The sequence below is a fragment of the Plutella xylostella genome, chromosome 6 (assembly GCF_932276165.1).
Source record: "Plutella xylostella chromosome 6, ilPluXylo3.1, whole genome shotgun sequence".
Lineage (NCBI taxonomy): Eukaryota > Metazoa > Arthropoda > Insecta > Lepidoptera > Plutellidae > Plutella > Plutella xylostella.
The window spans coordinates 8,556,718-8,579,681 of NC_063986.1; the positions used below are offsets into that span (position 1 = coordinate 8,556,718).

General features: G+C 38.2%; 1 protein-coding gene across 1 annotated transcript; it reads right to left on the reverse strand.

Annotated features, from left to right (window-relative positions):
* Positions 1-509: 509 nt before the first annotated feature.
* Positions 510-7,519, reverse strand: LOC105384427 (IQ and ubiquitin-like domain-containing protein). The gene is made up of 5 exons (XM_011554659.3): positions 6,487-7,519; positions 6,098-6,210; positions 4,356-4,564; positions 2,892-3,021; positions 510-2,402 (listed from the first exon to the last, which is right to left on the reverse strand). The coding sequence occupies exons 1-5, from the start codon at positions 7,412-7,414 to the stop codon at positions 1,260-1,262; spliced, it is 2,523 nt and encodes an 840-aa protein (XP_011552961.3). The 5' UTR covers positions 7,415-7,519; the 3' UTR covers positions 510-1,259.
* Positions 7,520-22,964: the final 15,445 nt, after the last annotated feature.

Below are 22,964 nucleotides of genomic sequence, written 5' to 3' on the forward strand. Positions count from 1 at the left end.
TTAATGGAAGCTTTAGCTATTGAACTGTTCTGTCACTCTCTGACAGAGAACGATTTGTTCTTTGATAGAGAGGGACAAAACAGTTAAATAGCTAAAGCGTCCACTAACTTTTTTATGAATAAGGGGGTTAATGTTTAAAAGACTATTATTTAAGAATTTCTTCACGTTTGTACAGGTTTACATGATTCTTATGCCTAAATTATATTCTTACGTAATTTATTGACCGTGTATGTATAACTAAGGGTAGATCTTAAATGCATTTCGTTACGAAATTTCACCACTTTTATCACAATGTGTTTTTATGTAATAATATGTTGTTTTAACTATCACGAGAGTTTGATATCTTGAGAAATTATTATTGTATATGTAACGTGTAATTATGTTATAAAGTATTACGTGTAATTATTAAAACATGGACAATTTAGACATTTCTTTTCTTTACAATTTATACATTTAAAAAACTCATTTACCGCCCAGCCAAAAACAATATTTCAGTAAAACGACAATAAAAATTCTATAAATTTTATTTTATAACTATTTAATATGATTAACTGCTGATTTGCGGAGCGACTTTAATTAAGTTTTACCTACTAATAATAAAATTGTAGAAGAAAATTATAGATGTTGACCAATATCTTACTTTGGCCATATTGTTGGCAACAGAATTCGTTTTAGTCATAATTTTGGGAGCCTCATGTCTACACAATAGACAAAGGCGTTTCAGTCTAATTTCAATTTATATCAAGGATCAGACAATACATACTCAGTTGTAATATTGGAAAAAAAATGTGAGATATACAATATTTCAGCTAGGAAGATAATCATTATACATGTAAGTATCGCTGTCGACTTATTTCCAAAAAAATAACTGTGCTTGTTTAAAATGAAATTTCACAGATTTTGTAGGCGTTTGACAGCGCTAAACACCTGTTAAATACTGTCTAGTTTTATGGTAAGAGTCCACATTTGTATATAAGTTGAATATTGCATAACTCACACTGCATGAGTCAGTGTTAGCTATGCTGAAATGAAGTAACCGACCGCATATCATGGTAAAATTAGCTACTACTATTAACTAGAGTGTCTTCTATGGTCGGAAAAAACACCGGCCCGCGTTACACAACGATATTGCTTGCCAGTTGCCAGTAGCACCACACTACTTGATTGGTCGGTGGAATCAAGACGCGCAACCGATAACATAGTTAATTCGTCATAAAATTATTTATACATATACTTTGGCTAGACTTCATGGGGATTGCTTATTCATTTCCACAGCAAGGTTCGACGCCGCCCGTGCGATCGACGGCCGTGGCTCGCACCCCGTGCCAGTCCCCAGACTCCGTGAACCGCTTGTCCACTGCCAGCAGATGCTCGAAGTTGGCCCGCGCCAGCTTGTGCTTGTTCTTTATCTTCGTCACCAGCTCCTCGTCGTAAACCAACTCGGGGTCTTCCAGCTTCAAATGCGCCTTCATCTCCGAAACTGTTACCAAGAAACAGTTCCACGGCGACCAATCTTCTTTGACGTCCCAGCGGCAGAGTCGTAACTCTGTTATGTCTGACACTTCGCTTATAGCGGAGTGCGCGTGCCAAAGCTTTTCTACTATGAAGAAGACGTCTTTCTCCTGTAGAACGAAGGCCACGGAGCCCCAGCACTTCCGCCGCCGCTCATCTCTCTGCACTGCCCTGAGGATGAACTTGTAAGGAGTCATATCGACCCAGATGCGCTCGCCGACGTCTTTCCACGAGCAAGACTGGCAGACGATGAAACCACTCATCTTTGTATGCAGAGGAAATTCCGTGTAGTGCTTGACGTGACTGCACATTTCGCAAAACTGCAAGCGATCGTGTTGCATCTTACGAATCTGTCGTAGATCCTTGCACTTCGTCACTCCAGAGTTCAACTCGGAATTCTTTATGAACTGGAATATGTTTCCTGCGATGCGACGCCGTAGATATTCCAACTGGTGGACGCTACATCTGCGCACTATCAGGTCTGCTTCTTGATCTAGAAGTGTTATGATGTTTTCGGCCAACGGATGATGGAAGCTTTGTAAGGCGAACTTCATTTCCACAAGTAATTCTAAGCGTTCCTTCGTTTCCATGTCTTCCCGTATGAAAGAATTGTAAAGTTCCTTTAACTTTCTGGCCTTTTGTATTTCAACGGTCTCCATTGTTATGATTTTTCCGTCCTTCCCGTACCACACGATGGGCTTAGATATTTCTTCTAAGAAAGACTTTTCCTTGAGTTTTTTATCGTCTTCCTTCACTTTAATCCGGTAAGCTTCAATGCAGCGCAGTAGTTCTACTTCTTTGTCGAGTAACAACGTGAACTCGGCTATTTTAGGTCCCTTCGAGTGCAGTGACGAGATCCTTGCTATTTCCGCGTGCTTCCACCGGTCCACCTGGAAGTATCACATATAAATTATAAGGTAAGCTAATTTAACAAATAATTATATATCTTACTCGAAGGGTTCCTATTATTGTTTATGTCCAGCTTCAACGAAGATTTTTTTCCACAGTATGTGCAATGCGAGCTGCCGAGCAGTGAAAAGAGTAGGCCAGGTGGCGATCTACTCGATGTCCCTCCAGCTACAGTCCTCCATAATTGAAACTATTTTTGATAATGCCAAAAAATAGTCAAAATAGTCGTGTTTGCTAAAAAAAATAGTCGTATCATACTTTCGGAGTTAGAGGTATACTTTATGCAGTCCCTCCAGAACAAACGGTAACGCCTATCGACTTGGTTAAGGTCTCAAAAAATAGTCGTAACGCACCCGTCGCGCCGTATAGCTCCAGGGTGAAGCTGTTAAAAATCGTATTTATTTTTCTGTGATCTGTGATCGATAGGTACGAAAATCTCATACTAGGACCGCAGAGCTCCAAATTCTTACCATCGCATACAGCTGGTCGAAGTCCTCCCTGGTCCTCGGGAAGGTGTGTGTGATGAGGTCCCGCCTCAGTCGCTTCTCCATGGCTTCCCGCTCCAGTCGGTCTTGCTCCTTCAAGCGAGCTATGCGTTCCCTGGACAAACGTTACCATAGATTAGATTCTAGATAAGCATAATGTGGCATAGTCCGAGTGTGATCAGTTGATCAATGGACTGAGAAGTAGAGTACCTATTTTAGGAAGAAGAAGACCAATGAAAGAGTGTAAAACTATCTAATACCGATGCAATTTCAGTATTTTATTGATACATTTTACAATTTACACAACATACACCTACTCAGTCAAAGTGAAATTATTTTCAGATGTAGTTAGGTCGTAATTTTCAAAATATAACCGCGTCACTTTTCTACCACTTTAGCAGGAATCAGGACCAAAATCATTGCTAGACTAACCGACTGTACCGTACCTTTCCTTATCGTAAAAATATTCATAGCTGAATTCCTTTGCATACTTAACTTTTTCGACAACCAATACGTTAAAAAAACTGTCCTACCTACATTAGCTATTATACTTTCCAATGTTTCAAATTTGGTGCAGACAAAGTATAATTTAATAGTGATTAGTTAGACGAATATAGGATTTGTGTGTGAAATTGTGACAGTGTTCTATTAGTGGAAGTTCTATCACTACATCGTGTTTGTGGCTGCAGTGTCAGTGATTTACTTTCTGTTTGGATTCACAGGTAAGTAACTTTAACTATTTCTACCATAAAACTGTTGTAATTATTTAGGTTGGCTGTCTACAGTAAAACTATAAAGTCCTGAAAACGGAAGTGGATCCCAACTAATTGTTAGAGACCGTATTTAATCGATCTTTTATATTTATTATAGCATAAATCCGCTAAAAATCCATTATCAATCGGTATTTTATTTTAAAAATGTTTATAAATATAAGTTCTTAAATAACTGACAATCGTAAAAAGTCTTTGCAAAATCGCACTCTTTATTGTCAGGACTTTATATAATTGTAAAGGTATGTACAGAATTTTCCCAGCCTATTTCTGTCCTGATCGGGAAATAAGCTTTTCTCGATACGAGCCAAGGCAGTGATGTAATCTTAATCTGACAGTTACACTTTCCGCACGAAGCCCTTATCACCATCAGCCACCCCGGTTCGTATACTGTAACTTTTACAATCGCTTTTCATAACATATTTTTAACCTAAATACCATTATTGACTGTAAATTTTGTTTGTAACTAACTTAAGTATCGACGAACCACTCATTTTATATAAAAGATTACAAAATTAATATACCTAGTAGGTAATAAGTACTTACTAAGTAGGTATAAATTCCTATTATATTTTGACAAAAAATCGGAATGTTACTCGTAATACGTCGGCGTCGGCTCTAAAAGCCCTCCTGTGATGATAACTGGAAAACAAATTAACTTGCATTATAAAACACTCACAAACAAAGTTTGATCCAGTTCGCCACTTTCTTCCTGAACACATAGTTCCTATACGCGCGTTGTATGACGGTCGCATAGTGGTCGTGGTTCAGTCTCTGTACCATCTCGTCATATGTCTCGTAAGGCCGCGGCGCCACGATCCGGTCCGTGACCGTCGGGATGTATACGGATACGCTGCCCATTTGCGTCGCGCGGCTGTACGCGGTGTCCTGAAATTGAGCGTTCTTTTGTTATTTAGGTCACTTAGGACTGATTTTTCAATAGGTAGTCAGATAATTGTCAGCTGACGAATAATATTGTTGGTGTCATTGTCTAATACAAACATTCAGACGCGACAGCATCAGAATTATTCCCCAGATAACTTTTACCTGGCTGTTGAAAAATCAGCCCTTATTGAATAATAAGAAAATAAATTATACACATCCAAACCTTACCACCACGTCTTTGGGTGGAAAAAAATGTGATTAAGTTAAAGTAATTTATCTGTGGTCTATAATCTGCTGTTGGTGTTTTTTTTTATATTTACAACTAGGTATGGAATTTAATTTGAAATAAATGTGTATATTGGTTTGGTATTACGCCCAATAATATTTGTGCACAATAATGCCTATTTAGTACCAACTCTCAATGCCAGATGCATGATTGCGGCTGTGTCATTTCAAAACCTAGTAAGCGTCAACTTTAAAAAAAACGGGTCTTTGATTTATACATTATTTTAGGCGATTGCGCACAACACTGCATTGTCAGAATATCAAATAACCGCTTAGAAACGAAAATAAAAATTCTAAAAACCTAGTCCACCCTGCGATATCAAAAATGCCACGAAAACCATTTTAAAACATAGTAAGAGCCACCAACCATTTTAAAACATAGTAAGTGAAAATGACTTACTGTGTTTTAAAATGGTCAATGACTCATACTAGGTTTTGAAATGGTCAGCAAAGGTAAATTTTCGCCCGTTAATTTTAGTAAGTCACAAATGACATACATTATAACAAACACTTTTTTCGAAAAAAATATCTGTTATTTCAGAACCTGTATCTTTGAACCAATGAGACCTAGGGAAATTTTGTCTTCTTTATAAAGGCCATAGAGACCTTTCTCGTCAGAACCTTTCTACTAGCCCTATTTTGCATAAACAAAAAAAACTCAAACATAGTGAACTAATTTTAGCTCAAAATTTAGGAAATATTGTCTAATTTAAGGCAGTCATAAATATGTTCATGTCAGACATGCCTTCTTAATATGGCGATTTAGTTAATTTAGATAAAACAAAAAAAAATACTTTAAACATATAAATTATTACGTAATTATTGAATTTCAATATACTTTACTTGTCTTAAATTACACAATAATGGCTCTTACTAGGTTATGAAATGGTCAGTGAGGGCGGTTTTAGGGTGAGAAAACCATTTAAAACCTAGTTTTGTGCATTACAGCAACAATATTAGTCATATTTAAATGAAATAATATTGTATGTAAAGCCTTGGTTCTGCCGCTTCTTTTAAGCTTACATTCGTTGAGATATGTATCATAGTTTTACCAGGGCATTGAAATGAAGGAACAAAAACGTTTATTGGCTCTCCTGAAAATTTTGTCTCTTGGCTGTTACTGTGTTTTGAAATGGCACAGCCGATTGGTCGGTAATGTTTCGCCTTCCTAGGTATAAATATGATGAGGTCGTAGGTCGTCTTAAACATCTAGGTATTATATGAGAGGTAGGTAGGTACTACTTTACTCACAAAAAGTCTTTCCTTCTCTTCAGCGGTTTGTGTGACCCTCGATCGTTTGTTCTCTGGAAGCACCTTTTCAGCTTTTGGGCCAGTTTGCGTGTAGGCATGGTGGTAAACAGTACCTGTGATGGATGGAAGGGTTATATTTAAATACCAACGTTGTCAACTGGCGATGAATTATTATTGCCGCGAGCAACATAAGATATATAAAGAGGTCAACTTTTTTAAATTATTGGGTAGGGTGTGTTTCTGTATAAACTATAATAATATGGTATAATATACTTGCTTACAGTTTTCGCTATTAATTTTTTTCTGATAAAAAATCCATACCGAATTTTGTAAGTAAAAAATATGTACGTAGTAAGACCTACTTAACTACGCCACATTTATATATTTACCAGTGTAAATATTCTTATATCCTCCTAAATACGGTTTGTCGATTGGCTCGAAAAATATTTCTACGTTGATGTGCTTAGTTGTGTGGCCGAGAGGGACCGACACCGTGAGCACATCGTTCATGGGCAACTCCTTATACAATTTGTCCAGGTCAAGTTTCTCTCCTCCCCTCATTATAAGCTCCACATCCACGTTGCCAAACTTATCGTAGTCAATATCGTGCAGCACCATCCTATCCATAAGAGGATTTTCCCCACGCAGCAGCACGATATTTTCATGATCAACGCGGAATAGCCCGGCTAAATTCTTCTTTATCTCCTGAATTCTCATGATAGAGTGGTACGAACGCGTAAAGCTCTGATTCTGGTCCCGTATTTTGAATTTTACCGCTATAAATGCTATTGGCGGTTTCTTTGGGATAACTGAATTTAATAAGTCCAACACGTAAGCCTCTTTCGGTATGGAGGATAGGGAGAAATCGCAAGAATCCTTTGTGAACACATCGATGACGGTGTTTCCCATTGCGTTGGTCCTGACATCTGAGAGGAGGGTCGCATCCTTCAGTATGGTGCGGTTCTTTGCGAGTATTAAGTTACTGTTGGCCACTGAGAGTAGTTTGGCTAGTTTGCGCTTGAGGTACTTGACGGGGGTGCCGGCGGGGAAGAGCTTGCTGTAAGCCTCGCCGGGGTGCAGGGGGGACCTGAAGGTGACCGTGATGTGGCTCAGCGGGTTCTTTACAGGCTGGTTCCCTCGACCGCCTGGAGCAGTGAGCGTCCTGCTGTCCGTTGCATCCTCCCTGTCCCCGGTCCGGTAAGGCGGGGCAGTCAGCAGCTTCTCTCTGCCCAGCTCGCACTGACACCCAAAGAATCCCCTCGCCGCGTCAGGATCAGGCGCGATCCCCACATTCCTTAAGTTTTCGGTCTGCTGCATCTTATTGTAGTCGGCACTAGTAATTCACAGAAAATAAAACTTTAACAACGAATAAACTGTAAAACTGTACATTGATCAAACTGTAAACTGCAAAATAAAATGCTGAATAGACTTTGTTTATGTTACTCGTCAAGGCAACCGTTGTTAGGGCGCGGATCTGGCGCATCAGTGTCAAAATGTTTCACGAAAATGTTCGTTATTGTTTTCGTTGTCGTTAAAACACTTTACTTTCCTTAATTTGTTATTTTAACTTAAAAATAACGGCCTAATAACCTCTTATTATTAATTAAATAAACTATTAAGTGTTAACGGTGTTCAGGATGAGGGTGCATGGCATGGTGCACTAAAAACCTCGTTGTTGTATCAGTGAGATTCAAGAGTATCTCTAGGCCAGATTTCAATTATTTATATGCTATACATATAGTTAGGTAACATATAGGTACCTATAGTCGCACAATATTATTTCCGAATAAGAATAAAGATGTTGTAATGTAAGAGTGAAATGTTTGTTGCTGAATATTTCTTTAGTAACTTCAAGCTAGCTTCAGGAAAAAAGAACTCTTTAATTTATTAGATCAAAGGATGCATGTTTTAACGCACCTGCTTGAGGTTAACCTAAGTTTTTTATGCCCAAGGCAAATAAGTTAACTAACGTAATACTCGTTTTGCTTTGTATTACCTTTATCTTGGTTAACCTTTGTGGAAAAAACATAAAAGTTTTGCGGTAAAACTACATTGCTCTTTATACCAAGAAGTAAAAAGTTATCGATCTACTATCGCTGAGACCAAAGTAGGTAGTTGATAGTTAATAAAAATTGAGAAAACAATAAAATTACAGGGCAATAAAAGAGCGAATGTACTAGCAGAGAGCTGGCGTGATATTAAATTCCTTCCGAAAACATAAAAATGATTTTCGATCGTAAAAATATAATTTACAGACGTAAAAATGCGCTGAGCTATGTGTTACGCGAACTAGGATGTGGATTTGAGAAGATTGCGAGTGCGACTAGGAAATCGATGGTCGGCCGGACAGAGCAACTTGCTTGCGTGTTTTCATTTCGTTTGAGAGAGCTGACTTGGCTACTAGATTAAAAGCTGCTGAACGTGTTTGCTGTTTGAAATATTAGTATGTCCACGTGCCGAGCAAACTTGAAGCGGCGTAGGGTGGTCAAACAGCAATATGCGTGTCGCCGGGCTGCGTGTCGCGGGCAGGAGGAGGCGAGTGTGTCCGGGGACGTGCGTTCTGTAAACACGTGTTTTAATCAAGCCTGTTGCTCAGTTTCCGTTGCGGCCGCTCCTATCTGCGCAAAGAAAAACTTTGCATACGATTTTATTACGAGACCGACGGATGCGGACTGCGGACGCGCCCCGGGGCTTAATTTCGAACGCCCGTGCCGACTGAGCTTTAATTGTTTTATTGTATGCCAGCAAACAATAAATAAAGAACCTTTTTACGCAATATCAAATAGCTGCACCATTTACGTTTTTTGCCAGCAGACCGGAATCGGGTGCAATGAGCTCAGTAGTGGAAGAAGTTGGTAGGTACACGCATTGGTTTGTGTACAGTGGTTACCTACCCAAATGCGTCCAATCTTTCTGCGATAATGGAGGCTCGGGGCGTCCCCGCCTCCACTCGATTAAAGCCGCTCCACACGTAAATTATCAAACGAACGCACCGACAAGCCAGCGGGCTGTGAGAACCTCTGTATTAATAGTTTTTGTTTGGAAAAGCGCTCGTCCCATCGCTGAAAGGCGAAGTTTCGTTTGTTTACAGTTTTTCTTTGTGAACGAGGATTTAAATACCTACTGAATTTGCAACTCCGTTTTGTATATACGATGGTGTAGCGATTACTCAATCTATGAGTTCGTAACTGTACGGAATTCTCCTATTAATTACATTACAAAGTTAGCGCAGTACAATCACCGAATCCCGCCGATACAATGCAATCCTATTCGATTTAGACTTGTTCTATTCCCCACACATATGAAATAACGGAACGAGTGGCGGCTCGTTTGTTTGTTTAGATTTTCCAATCGCAACTCTCGTTAATTTGTTTGAACAATTGCCGCGCGTCCGCAAACTATGGCAGCGTTCCCACTACGCCGGACCGGCAGATCTGCCGCGCCGGTAAATCTGCCGGAAGAGCTAGTGGCTGTACAATTTATATGAAGCTATTCACATTATCCCGGGTCCGGCATTTTTGCCGAGCCCGGCATTTCTACCGAACGTTTTGTCACTACGTATTGCCGGTAGAACGACCGGGCCCGGAGTAATGTGAACGAGTTTGTGCCGGTATCTGTCCCCCGCTCGCCCCGCTCGTGCTCCCCTCGCCCCTGGATGTAAAATGAAAAGAATGGAAAATCTTTCCCGTAAAATAGGGTGTACCCAATGTTTTCTTTTATTTTGCCTTCTATTAAGATACCACCACAACACAACAATTTCGTCGTCCATTGTGCGCGCCGGTCCAAATTCAACTGAGGACTGTATGAATTTCTTCCGGGATCCGATGTAATGTGAACACTCTGTCCGGTGTCCGGTTTTCGGCAGATCTGCCGGTCCGGCGTAGTGGGAACGCTGCCTATTCGATTAAGGCAGCGTTCCCACTACGCCGGACCGGCAGATCTGCCGAAAACCGGACACCGGACAGAGTGTTCACATTACATCGGATCCCGGAAGAAATTCAGACAGTCCTCAGTTGAATTTGGACCTGCGCGCACAATCGAGGGGAGCACGAGCGGGGCGAGCGGGGGACAGATACCGGCACAAACTCGTTCACATTACTCCGGGCCCGGTCGGTCTACCGGCAATTCGTAGTGACAAAACGTTCGGTAGAAATGCCGGGCTCGGCAAAAATGCCGGACCCGGGATAATGTGAATAGCTTCATATAAATTGTACAGCCACTAGCTCTTCCGGCAGATTTACCGGCGCGGCAGATCTGCCGGTCCGGCGTAGTGGGAACGCTGCCTAAAATTTCGACCTCCGGGTGACATGTGCGGTTAAGTTGTAACTGTTGGTATGACTCGTCTGTATCGTTTTCATAATGACGCGACTTAATTCCGCGTTAATTCGTCGGATTATCGTTGCATTTCGTCGAAAATATAATTTGTCGGATAGCAAACATGGCGATTGTAACAGTGGTACGCAATCTGCGTAATGAGAGTTGATTAGCGAGTGCATATGTGCAAATTAGTTGGCGCCCGACACCCGCCGCCGCGCCGCCGCCGCCGCCGCGCCCTTCGCGCCCGCCCGCCCATTGTTCCCTCATTTACTGTTCTAATAACACTCATTCATGGAATATGGACATCATTTTAAAATTTGCATACCTTCTGCCTGGTGTCCATAGTAATTTAACAGACGTGTCAGAATGCGTTTGTTCTTCTCACATGAGACTAAAATGAATTCTCACGCACCGCACCACTTTTAATAGTTTTTTTTTACAGCAATTACTATATTGCCGATGAGGAAAGTATGTAGTTATACCTCATTTGAAACCTTACTAACGTACTGAAAATTTGTCGTTGACACATAGTGTTGTTAACTGAAACCGTTTATGGGGTAGGAACAGGATACTTTGATAAATACTAGATGAGATCTACATTTAACAACCTTTGCAGTTTGAAAGCATCAATCATACTATCATTAGCAGGTATTTTAGCCTTTCCCGGGCTGCGGTTTTCGGTCAATTTTGTCGAGTGCATTTCCATCTGTGTCCACTCGCCGATCCAAATATGCACTATTAATTATTTATGAAATTATATCCATTGGCAAAACATGTCAGATGTATCCACGTGACGATAGCGAGCGACTTTTATTTGATTATCGGATCATAGAGCTGTGCGGTTTAAGCAGCGTTGGTTTAGTGCTGTAGCGTAGGAATTAAAAGCGATTTGGGATTGTTGTTTATTTCTTATTAGTTCTGTTAGAAACGGGATCGTAAAGTTTAAAACCTATTTACCTAAAGAAGCTGGCAGCTCGGCGCCGCAAGCCGCACTAATGTCTCGCACACAGTGGGAACTCCTCAATATTTTACGTGCCGCGCCGGGCTGATGCCGTCCACGTGACGCTAATCCGGGCCTCCCGAGTGTCACTCGACTCACACGCCGTGAACTTCATCACATATGCACATTATGAGATAAGTGACGGATTTTATTGCTCCCGGGACGGACGGCAGACGGCGCGGCCCCACACCCGAACAGCGCAAATATAATATTACGAGAATACGGCTACTTTTAATATACGCTTTTATGACACCTCGCCGCACACTGGCTACCGCTAATTTCAAACGTGCACATTTCCAAGACGCGTTAGTAATAATTTCCTCTTGCGATTCTAAAAACTAAATGTGCCACTAAAAGAACTCCGTTCTTATTAAGTTGGACGTTTGAATTTGTTAAACATCGGCGGAACTACAAACTTTCTGTTCAACAAAAGGTGGGTGATTAAAAATTTGCCACAGTGTTGTTCCGGCGCAAGAAATTACCTGCCAATTGCATCGAACATACTATTATAAGTTGGTTCATTGTTTTATTGTTTTTCCGTTGCTCATGTGAAGTTGCAGAAGCTGCCTAACTACGTTTGCGAGAGTGGGGCGGGCGCGTGCTACGCCCACAAGCTCAAAGCTCCGTGATGGCGAGATTTCATAGCGGAAAAGTTAAAAATCCTTGTGTATGTTCATATTTTTAAAATACACAATTTCACATAATCTGTATTTTCATGCAGCATCTGTTATGGATCATACTGAAGATCATAGCCTTATGGAAATACTAGTTGGGCACGTACAAACAGTCAAACATATTAGTACATTCATAAACCCTGGCCAAACGCATGGCGCGGCGCGCGTGTCAACGGGAAGGTTGTGAGGATCTGTCCTACCAATTTAATAATACTGAGGGAAATGGGGAAAGTGAACCATATGCCTGTAGGAATACTGAGCTGGCGATGCATGGATCGGTTGATATGTTGGTTGGTTATTGGCGCGGCGTGGCTGAAGGCTGCACGTGCTCTCGGTTGCATAACATCGGGCAATCGGCGTCCGGTTCGATGTCACGCCTTGTTTAATATTTGGTCAGATTTAGATCTAGCAAGATTTGGCTAAGGCCTGTGAGCCTGAGTATCTAGGATCAGTTCTACCATAGATGATCACAACACATTGATTATACTTAGATAATAAAACTATTGTATAGGACGTAACACAAAATTGGCCAAGCGATTGCGTATTTTAAAAGCTAATCCAGGAAAGTGTTTTCATCTATCGTTTCGAGTATACAGTCGGTCGTAGCTATGAAAATTGTGGTAACCACTGCACTGGAGCATAAAAATGCACGTGTTTACCGACTCCACAGACCAATATACAGTAGACTGATTGCTTCTTTACTGTTACACGATAAAATTTTATTAGTTGCCCGTAAAATGTACCGGACGACCCGCGGGAACCAATGTCGATATATTTCTTACTGCACTATAACAAGAAATTTTATATAAATTTATTTTTAAAATGAGGAGTTTCTGCAACGCATGTTAAAGCAAAGGGGCGGTTTTAATGTCAGGTTAGTCTCAAAATATTTAGCAGTTATACAATTTTCTGAATAAAACTAAGCATTCTAACCTACACCACATCCATTACACAGTGCAGGAAAACAAACACAAACAATGGCACAATAAAGATTATTCAAAAGTGCGCTGTAACCACTTTACAAATTCTATTATACGAATGCTTTCAAAAAAAGAGAAACTTTCGTCCACCGGTATTCACGGCTCGACGAGCCGTACAAATCGTTTAGTAAACTCCGAATAGGTGCCCATGCAACGGGTACATACACGATTTTAATCGAATGGAAACTGGGCAAAGTGAAAATGTACACCTCAATTATTCCCACAACACGGCGTCGACAAATAGCCACGTGTCAATGTGCCCGAAAGTACTGGCTTGTGTACCACGGAGATTTATACACAATTTTAAGTTGAAAATGTACTGAAATTAGAAAATTACCCTGTTTTTTGATTCGTCAACAAAAATTTCATCATCATCATGATGATTGATGAATGATATTTTATTCTATCAAAATTATGATTTTATTTTTAATGAGATACCTATACCTACATATTTAATTATAACATTTCAGGAGCGTAAGTAATTTGAGTTAAATATCTGAAAACAGGGGTTGTCAATTTATCTATTGTCTAGAAAAATAAAAAAAAACTCTTGCTATACTTACTCATTTTTAGTTACTTAGGTACCTAAGTACTTATATTGGTAATGTAACTCTATTTTCATACAATAAATTACAAAATGGAGGTAGACAAAGCTTCATGGTTACGTGCCAGTACCTACCTACCTTCTAGCTCAGATGGCCGGGAAATTGAAAAGTTAATGGATTTCAGGTTTTTTTACTTCCGTCATTTAAGTACCTTACAATTTGTATTACATCTAATTTATGAACTCATATTATGCTTATAATATAAACTTTGAGACCTTATCAAAATATAAATAAAAGTCATGCCTCCACAATAAATAATAATATGTATATAAGTATATAATATGTATACCTCAGTAGTAGAATATTCTAAATTTCAGAATAACTTAAGGAAAACTTATTATCTATTCACAAAAGCTTCAATATTTCTAATTCTAAGTAAGGAAACGCTAAATCATTAATTGTTAAACTATACACCATTATATTCGTACCTACGCAAATTAGTGTTTCGCGCCATAACGGGATACTGCAAAATGTATAAATAAATAAATAATCATTTATTTCAGACTAGACACCCATATTACACACTTTAAGATTACAAGATACGAGCAAACGTACTAACACAAATAAATTAAATTGTAGTGTTGCAATAATTATCAATTTAGATACCTATACCTATTACATATGTAAGGTCCTTTTTATTTTCGATTTGCGTCTTGCAGTGAAGACTATCTCAAAACTCATCTCATATTAAGTGAACCAAAAGTATAGCGGAACCCTACTCCAAACCTTATACATCTTCAATATTTAGTTTAATAGCACGAAAACTCATTGACACCAAATATCGGACACGTAACAGCGAGCGTAAAGGACGTAAGTAAGAAGGACAATAAAACTGAGCTTTATAGAGTGGCTGCCCGGAATCGTCTCCAATAAAATACAAATAGAAGTGATTGAAATGCAGGCAGTTGTTTACTGAGGGTCGAGGCGACGGCTGCGAGGCCTACTCGGGAACTTCACTGCAACCTCGATCGTATTAATAATATGCTCACGAATGTAATCGCCGAAAGGATAATCAGAAGTGACTCGTAAGCGAGCCATCCGTTCGTTTTTACTCTGGCGATAGGTCGCGAGCCGTATCGCCATTTGAAGTGGCTACTGATAAACGGTTCAATTGGACGTCTCGTTCAGGAATGGTGTCCAAAATCCGCCCGTCAGTGTTAACCCCACTTGGATTGATCCACTAGGATAATAACATAAATTTCAAACTTTCGTCATTGCTTCGATTCCACTCTTTCTCTAATTTTGTATGCAATAGGTATCTTATTTATTCATTTACCATCTTTTCTGGTCATCCATTCATAGTTTTATGTAGAAATAAAGAGTACATTCAGTTATTGAGGCTTTTTAAATCTGTACGATTTATCACGTACAGTCGTACACATTAGATTATACATCGTATTAGTCAGTAATAATAATGCTGACCAGTACGGAAATACCTTTCATATGCGCGTAATGCACATATTTTAATACCATTATTTATAGAAATAAATTAGTGATTGAACATACGTATAGCATGCGTCATTCACTCAACATCCATCACGACCCGACCTAAGTACTGTAGGGGGAATCCCTGTCTCCCCTTCAAAATCAACTAATTATATTCTTCCGAATTTGCGGTTGACCTGAGAGTTATTTCCCGAGTAAGCCTAATGATTCCAAGTTTTCCTAGATTGGCTTTTTTCTCCAATGACGTGTAAATTGTTATTGCGTAAATTAAAATTGTGATTGCGGTCGCAAAAGCACTCGGGAACAACGCTTTCTAGAGCTTTTAATCATTCTCTCAGTATGAAAAATTTAGTATTTTATAGTGATCAATATTTTCTTGGTTAGGTACTTTTAAATATAAAAGTACCTAACCAAGAAAATATTGATCACTATAAAATACTAAATTTTTCAACCAAGTATGTTATTACGTAGAAGCAATCTTTACCAACAATTTATGTTTTATATGTCGCTTTAATCAGTGGTATTTTAATTGAAAACAAGAAGTATTTTACGGTCTTCACAACGATTGGCTGAGGTGAGATTAATTTAGAAGTGTAGCTAAAGGGGGAATTAATTTTCGCCGTAAAAATCTCATTATTCTGATTCTCATTACGAAGGTGCCAGCCAGCCGCCTCGCTGGTGCTCAATGTGAAAAATGAAGTTTATATTTTGTAAGTAATATTAATTACATTTATTTTGTTTATCATTCTTTCAAAAAATATAACTTGGATACAAAATATGTGACGTTCTATATATTTCCTATGTAAGTACCTACTTACTACTAGAACTCAACTAGTAAGTATTGAGATAAAATCATTATTAAGAGAATATAAAGGTCGTGTAGCATAATTATTTTTACGGTACTTACTATGGAATCCTTAATCCAAGAAAGTTTGACTTAGCTGGTTTTTAAGCCAGATTACTGTACCATGCTTAAATTTTCAGTTGTCCTTCAGCTGGCGTTTTTTCTTAACGCCTCAAATAGCCAGAATTCAACAGAAGCAGTGCCAGAAGTGACAGAACTGCCAAACGAAAACAATACATCAACAACTGAACCAACACGAACATCAACTATCGGTGATAAAGATAACATTAAATCCAACAAGATCTCTGAAAACAAAAATAAGGCCCAAAGCAGCAGCGATCCAGAGAAAGAACCCAATAATAAGTCTGCTATAAATGAAGCTACATTAAATGCATTGGTCAAGCTGATGCGTAAAAATAATATGAACATGGATAATGATAATCAAAATAACCCTAAAGAATATCCACAGGAGAAAAGGAAATCCGGTAGCTTTGTCCGTCCTCTATTTGACCTTGGGTATGTTGTCGCTTCGCCACAGAGACGTCAGTTCCTATTCCAGGCACCGTCTTTTAATCCATTACCAATTCTGGGCTTATAGTTATTCAACAGTTTATATTTTAATTTTAATGTAAATGATGTACCTACCTATTAAGTATTTGTGTTTTTGTTGTTGGAATCGATAAGAAATATTTTAAGTCATCATTTGTTCATTGAATTAATACCAGAGCTTGGTTACCAATGCTGAAGTGGGCACCAGTTAACATAAACAGGTGAAACATCAAAAGTCCTTACAAAAGCATTAACAAGTTAATTCCGTGTTTCGATTGTTCGCTCAGTCACCGGCAGATCCGCAGCTAGTTAGGAAAGTTGCGAAACAGCAACACAAAGAAGCCATCGGCAACCATCGTCTAACTAGCTTACTCTGTCCCTGAGCGCGTTTATTTCCAGCTTCCACGTGCCATTTTGAGCCGTATCTCAAGTGATTAAACCCGACGTCAGTGAGCTGTGCAAAGCGTAAGTTGATTAAGTTCGATGAGCAAACACTATCAGTAGAAGACCGGTTGCTTTCAAGGATCTAGTTAGTTACCACATGGAATTTTGTTTGCGGAAGCGGTTAAGAATGTCCGAGCGACAATCAGAGCAACACAACGAGCACCGGGGGCGCATGGACGTGCTGCGCTATGCTCCATGTAGTCTGGTTAATTAAAAAGCGAATGTAGAGTTTGTAGAATATTGTAGTTTCAATATAACACGTCGCGGTGCAGATGTTGTTGAGTGATGGAGTTGCTCATGTCAGTCACGCGGGTGAAATCTCGCGCTATGGCTGCATTTACACAGCGGGCGAGTGGTTCCGGGCGCTTGTCGGGCTTATTTGCAGTTGCCATGTACGAGATTAATTTATAAATTAAAACAAGATCTCAGTAGGTACCGAAGTCATATTTTTACTCATAGCGATAGGTACATTTAACTATTGGTTGTTAAAGGTAAAAAAATACGACTCATAAAAAGAATGCTTTGAATTTTCTATTCACACAATGTTTCATAAAAATCTGCAGCACCTTTGGCACAATCACTTCTGAACTCCGACTTTTACTTTGCAGCAACAAAATGAAAACACATAGAAAATACTTTGCTCTGAGCGAGGGGCGTTTCATAACAAGACAACTTCACACTCGCATTAAAGCTAATCCTTCGTTTTACTCACACGTGTTAATCTGCACGCGGGCTTTCAATAGACTAGCGTATTGAAAAGTTTAACTGATGAAAATGTTGCGAACTTCAAATGGCTGAGCCCGAGAAGTTGTTATGTTAATGCATGTATCCGTGGCGGTATTCCGGACCGCCGCCGCCGCCGCCGCCGCCGCCGTGCGACCGCATCGTGGATAACTAGGTACTTAACAAAGAAAAGGCTCTTGAAAAGGGTAGGTAAGTCATAAAGCATTTCTTGCAAAAGTCGGTAAAGAAGATATGATCGTGAATTTTTATGAGAGGTCAGCTTATGTCTAAAAAATCTTATCTAATTCCAAGTCATAGGTACACGTAATTCTACATATAATTTATATGTGACAAGCATGTGACAAGGAACAAGAAACAACTGCTATTGACAAAATTATAGAAAAAAACAGTTTTCAAATAAAGGTATTCCTTGCCGCGACGCGTAACACAGAATAGGGCGCCTGTTCTTTGTGCGATGGCAGCTTGTTAAATACACAAACAGGTCGCGCTTCTATAATATGTTCTGGAATATGCTCCGGTGATCCTGAGCCGGCCGGCGCTCAGGATAACTCACTTCTTTACGTTTTATTGCACGCTTTATGGACAAAACAAATGGATATATTTTATATAAAATATCTGGATGAAGCTTTGTTTCATCTACCTAGTAGGCTAGTACCTACATAGACACTAAAAAATATACACGTTGCGTTGTTTGATGTGTAAGCATCTAGTTACCTAATTATCTTCAATTATCGTAGCCAGTATGTAAAATCTTCTAGGTAGGCCGTCATTCAAATACCCAACTGTGTATTGTGCTCAATGCACAGTGCATATTGGTATCAGATTATATTTACCGATACTTGTATCAGTTGAACTAATGATATGGGACGTCCATCGGTATTGTCTATTTGGCTTTCCAGATTTAATCTAAACCAGCATTCACACATAACACGCGCAAATATAAACAAAACGCGAGCGCCCGCCGCCGCCTGAATAATAATGAACTCGCAATAATCCTACTTGAGTACAAAGTAAATATTTCTCTGCTTTAAGAAACTTATACGAATCCAATTTATTTTCCATTTCCTCACATCATGAAAACTTAAATGCGAAGGTGTACCTCGTGAGAGCAATCCTTTGATCGCGGTTATCTCTTTATGCAAAATTCTATCAAATTGTGATAACACAACACAACACACTTTCTAAACGCTTCGCCGTACTTTATTTCCGCAAATAACTAGATATCAGTACGAGTCAAGTTGCCTTTAGGAAAATGCATCTTCCTTACCAAGAAAATAAAATTAAGAATGAGCAGACGAGGTATAAAGGTAAATAAAAAATAAATTTAGTCAGGCCGTCGCGCATAAAAAGTTATCGGAACGGTAAGGGTATTACGTAGTGGATACGTGACAAATAATATGGCTATGAATAAAAGGCTTGGCTGCCAAAGGGTTAAAAGGGTAGTTAAGGAAACCTACATTTTAAATATTCACTCTCTTCTATCTTTCTTGAAATATCGCTGCGTCACTCAACCTTTGTAATAATATCACTCTGGATCCCCAGACAATAAGTTTATTATTATAGATACAAGTATTGTACAATATTGTGTTTTGTTAAATTTATAAATTACCTACTAATTATAAAATTTTATTGATCAGATTTAGGTTACTTAGGTACTTATATTTTTTATACCATCTTTCGAGAAACAACTGTACCTACCTTTTCCAAGACAAAATAAACAAATCCTCCTTAGTATGATAAAACAGTAAACTTCCCAGTTTAGAACAAAAGTTAATAAGAATTCAAAAGAGCCCGGTTACAGGAAAACTAATCTGGATAAGGAAGAGAATATGTAGTATGATTCGCTGCATCGTATCGCATTTGTAAGACAAAACGTAGCGAGTGCACGAATACATCGATAAGCTTTATAGTTTCCTACGGACCGTGTTTGTGACTAACTTATGCTATCTAGTAGCGACGGTAAGTTTAGTTAAAACATGGGTTTTGTTTACATATAATCTTTGTATGTCATGGAAACCACTCTTTTTATGAATTTATTGGTATCGGATATGGATATGTCAGAAAAAAGTTAAATTAGTTAACAAAAAATATTTTATTACAGTATTTTGAGGCTCGGCATTGGCAGATACCTGTGCCAGGTCTGAAACTATTTACGAGTAGTTGTGATTATGTTGGACACGTTTTGATCAACTAATATTTCCTGAGTAATGGTGATGGTATCGGCATTTCGGTAACATAATAACTTCATCTTTATTTTGTGGCAATCTGTCGGCCGGTTTGGCCAACAATTTGTGCTAACATAGTTAAAATTTATTAAGTTATTTTATTAAATAATAATCTGAAACTGATCTTATTTATTTTGATTGATACAATAATGAGATTGATATTTACACAAATTTTTCCTTATTGTAACTTCTGAAGGCCTATGGGTACCTAATAATTTACCTACCTATTTTTGCTTGTCCCAAATAATCCTTGTTTAAAATAATTAATTATAACTGTTGCTAGCGGAGAAAAGATAACAATATTATTAGCACCTCGAGGTATCTCGAAATGTTTTGAATGAAAAATTCCACTGTAAGCATGGAAGTAATAATACAACAGGAATGCGCACTGCACCGAAAAAACGAGCCGACAGAGATAGTCAGCACGGAGCCCTCCATCTCTTTCTATTTTTGGTGACCATAATTTTAGGTAATTCATGAGACATCACTTCTAATCTATCATGTCGCGAATAGGTGTCGATGGTCTCAAAGTCACCTATTATTCGAATAATTCGATTGCAATGTAGGTACGAATATATTTTGGTGATATGACAATTGAGTAAACAAATGGGGTGAAGGTAAAATTTGTGTAGATGTGTTGTTGCAGCGCAAACTGCAATGTAATATTGATATGTTTTTTTTCCATATCAATTAGATATTCGGTATTAGATATTAGGTTTGAACTAGCAACAACAATCTGTCTTTTTACCAAATTCTACTAAGATGGACTGGTTTTAATTAGAGAGTTAGGATTGACGTAAATAATAAGATGAGCGAAATCAAACAACACACATTTTTATAATAAGTATAATACAAGTAAGGTAAATGTCCCAGTAGTTGACACAATAGTGGCAAAAACGTTGTTAGGGAAAAACTTTTATTAACTTAAATGGTAACTAAGTAACACAATTTGGTAAATCAGACTTTTATCTAAATTATCTCCTTACAATCAAGTATCTAATTAAACGTTTTTTACTATTTTCCGAGAAAATTCAAACAGTCTCAAAATGTACCTATAATTGATAGGAAATTTTTCACTTCGCCCAGTAATTGACAAAGCAGTTTTACATTCTGTGTTCCAGTAATTGATATGAAGTCATCAACAAAAAAAATAAAAAAATACAAAGTATTAAAAATCTGTCATAGCAAAATTAAAGTAATTTTCATACATAAAAACACTGAACATTTTACACGTGTTAGCAACATATTTTACGCATTAACGATGTTATTATAATGAGACATTATTAAATTCACCATTCAAAATAAGCATTATACAACAGTAAAAATCTTTAATAGGAAAAACAATCATTTATACTTCTTAAATTCTAGAAAATATATTATATATTCATCACTCTCGAGATCATCCGTACTATCATGAGGAGGCACCCACTTTCACTTGTAGAATATAATTATAATTAAACTTTTTTCTTATTTCCGAAAATATCTGTTTTATTTTTCACTGTAGTTTCCTTCGCTTCAGATTTATCCATTTCTTGTTTCTTCTTTCGTCTTAATCGTTCTCATTCGTCCGTCTTTCTCCATTATCATTCTTATTATTTTCTTCCTGTATTTCCACATCATCTTCGGATTCGGATCTTGAAGAATCAAACAATACTTTTTTGGTCATTTGCAAGGCGTCTAGATTCTGTTGTGCTGCAGTTTAATTTGCTAAATTCTTTTCTTGTTTAATCTTCATGGCTTCATCTTCTTCTTTTTCTTTCTTCAGCTCGTTTTTCTTTCGGTTCTAATATTTTTTTCTTTTTCCTTCGTCATGCTTAATATCTCCTTAACTATGGTGTTTTCTTGCGCTGGCGATAAAAACTTACCGTTCACTTTATAAGCATAATATAAAGTACATAGTATTTAAGGGCTGCAGCAGCTATTGGTAAACCAGATTTTACCTCTTCATAAGCTCGTAGCATTGAATCCTCACTATAAGCAAGCATTTTAACTTTAATTGGTGGCATATTATCAAATTATAGTACCAGCAACGAAAATTTTATTGTAATTAATAATGTGTATAACCAATAGTTGATAGCTAGATGACCAGTACTTGATACCCTATCAAGTACTCGACCCGTGCAATATTTTCAACCCAGAAATAAACAAAGACAAATTTTATTGTATCGTGACCCTTACACCTTTGATATTACGTGCAAATTAAAAAAATAGTTTTGACCTATTACTTGATAGGGGGTATCAATTACTAGGTATTTGGGTTTTTCTTGTTCTAATAGATGATACTCGTCACAAACAAGTAAATATAATAAAAATTGGTAAAATAAGCATGAACCAGCGAAGTTTCTTTACATGCAAAGGTAATAAAAACAATACTTACCCGTAAAACGCCATAAATCAACTGCAATATCGTACCGGCGAACACTCCGAGCTTAGTAACATATCTCTCACAAACGGCTCCATTATTACATATGCCGATGATACGGTACTTCTATTTGATGCCAATACCTGGATAGATATACAAGTCACAGCGCAGACGGGCTTTAACACCATACATAACTGGCTTCTGGTAAATTCATTATCTCTAAATACTTCTAAAACTAAATTCATACCTTTTTCTGTTACCTCAGTTAGTCAACCCCGCACAAGTTTGATCATCAAAGCACATCTCTGTCATCAGTCTTACAACCATTCAAATTGTGTATGTCCCTCTATTGCTCAAACTGACACCATAAAATATTTAGGCATCATCCTTGATAAACATTTGACTTTTAAACCTCACATTGAAACTCTCACCTCTAGGCTACGTAAACTCATGTATGTCTTTAAATCAATCAGAAATGTTGCTGCTTCCTACATTATTAAAATGACATATCATGCCTTAGCAGAATCCATCCTCACATATTGTATCCCCTCCTGGGGTGGAGCAGCAAAAACTTTTCTGCAATCACTTGAAATTGCTCAACGAGGAGTACTTAAAGTAGCCACAAAACGTCCAATCCACTTCCCCACGACCGAACTCTATAAACTATGTGACGTTCT

What these genes read in the sequence shown, in the direction of transcription:
- LOC105384427 (XM_011554659.3), bottom strand. Translation starts at nt 7,414, where the DNA reads ATGCAGCAGACCGAAAACTTAAGGAATGTGGGGATCGCGCCTGATCCT. An exon ending in AAGAGAAGGAAAGACTTTTT is followed by an intron (nt 4,565 to 6,097) that starts GTGAGTAAAGTA and finishes GCTCAATTTCAG; the next exon opens with GACACCGCGTACAGCCGCGC. An exon ending in TCGACCAGCTGTATGCGATG is followed by an intron (nt 2,403 to 2,891) that starts GTAAGAATTTGG and finishes TGATACTTCCAG; the next exon opens with GTGGACCGGTGGAAGCACGC.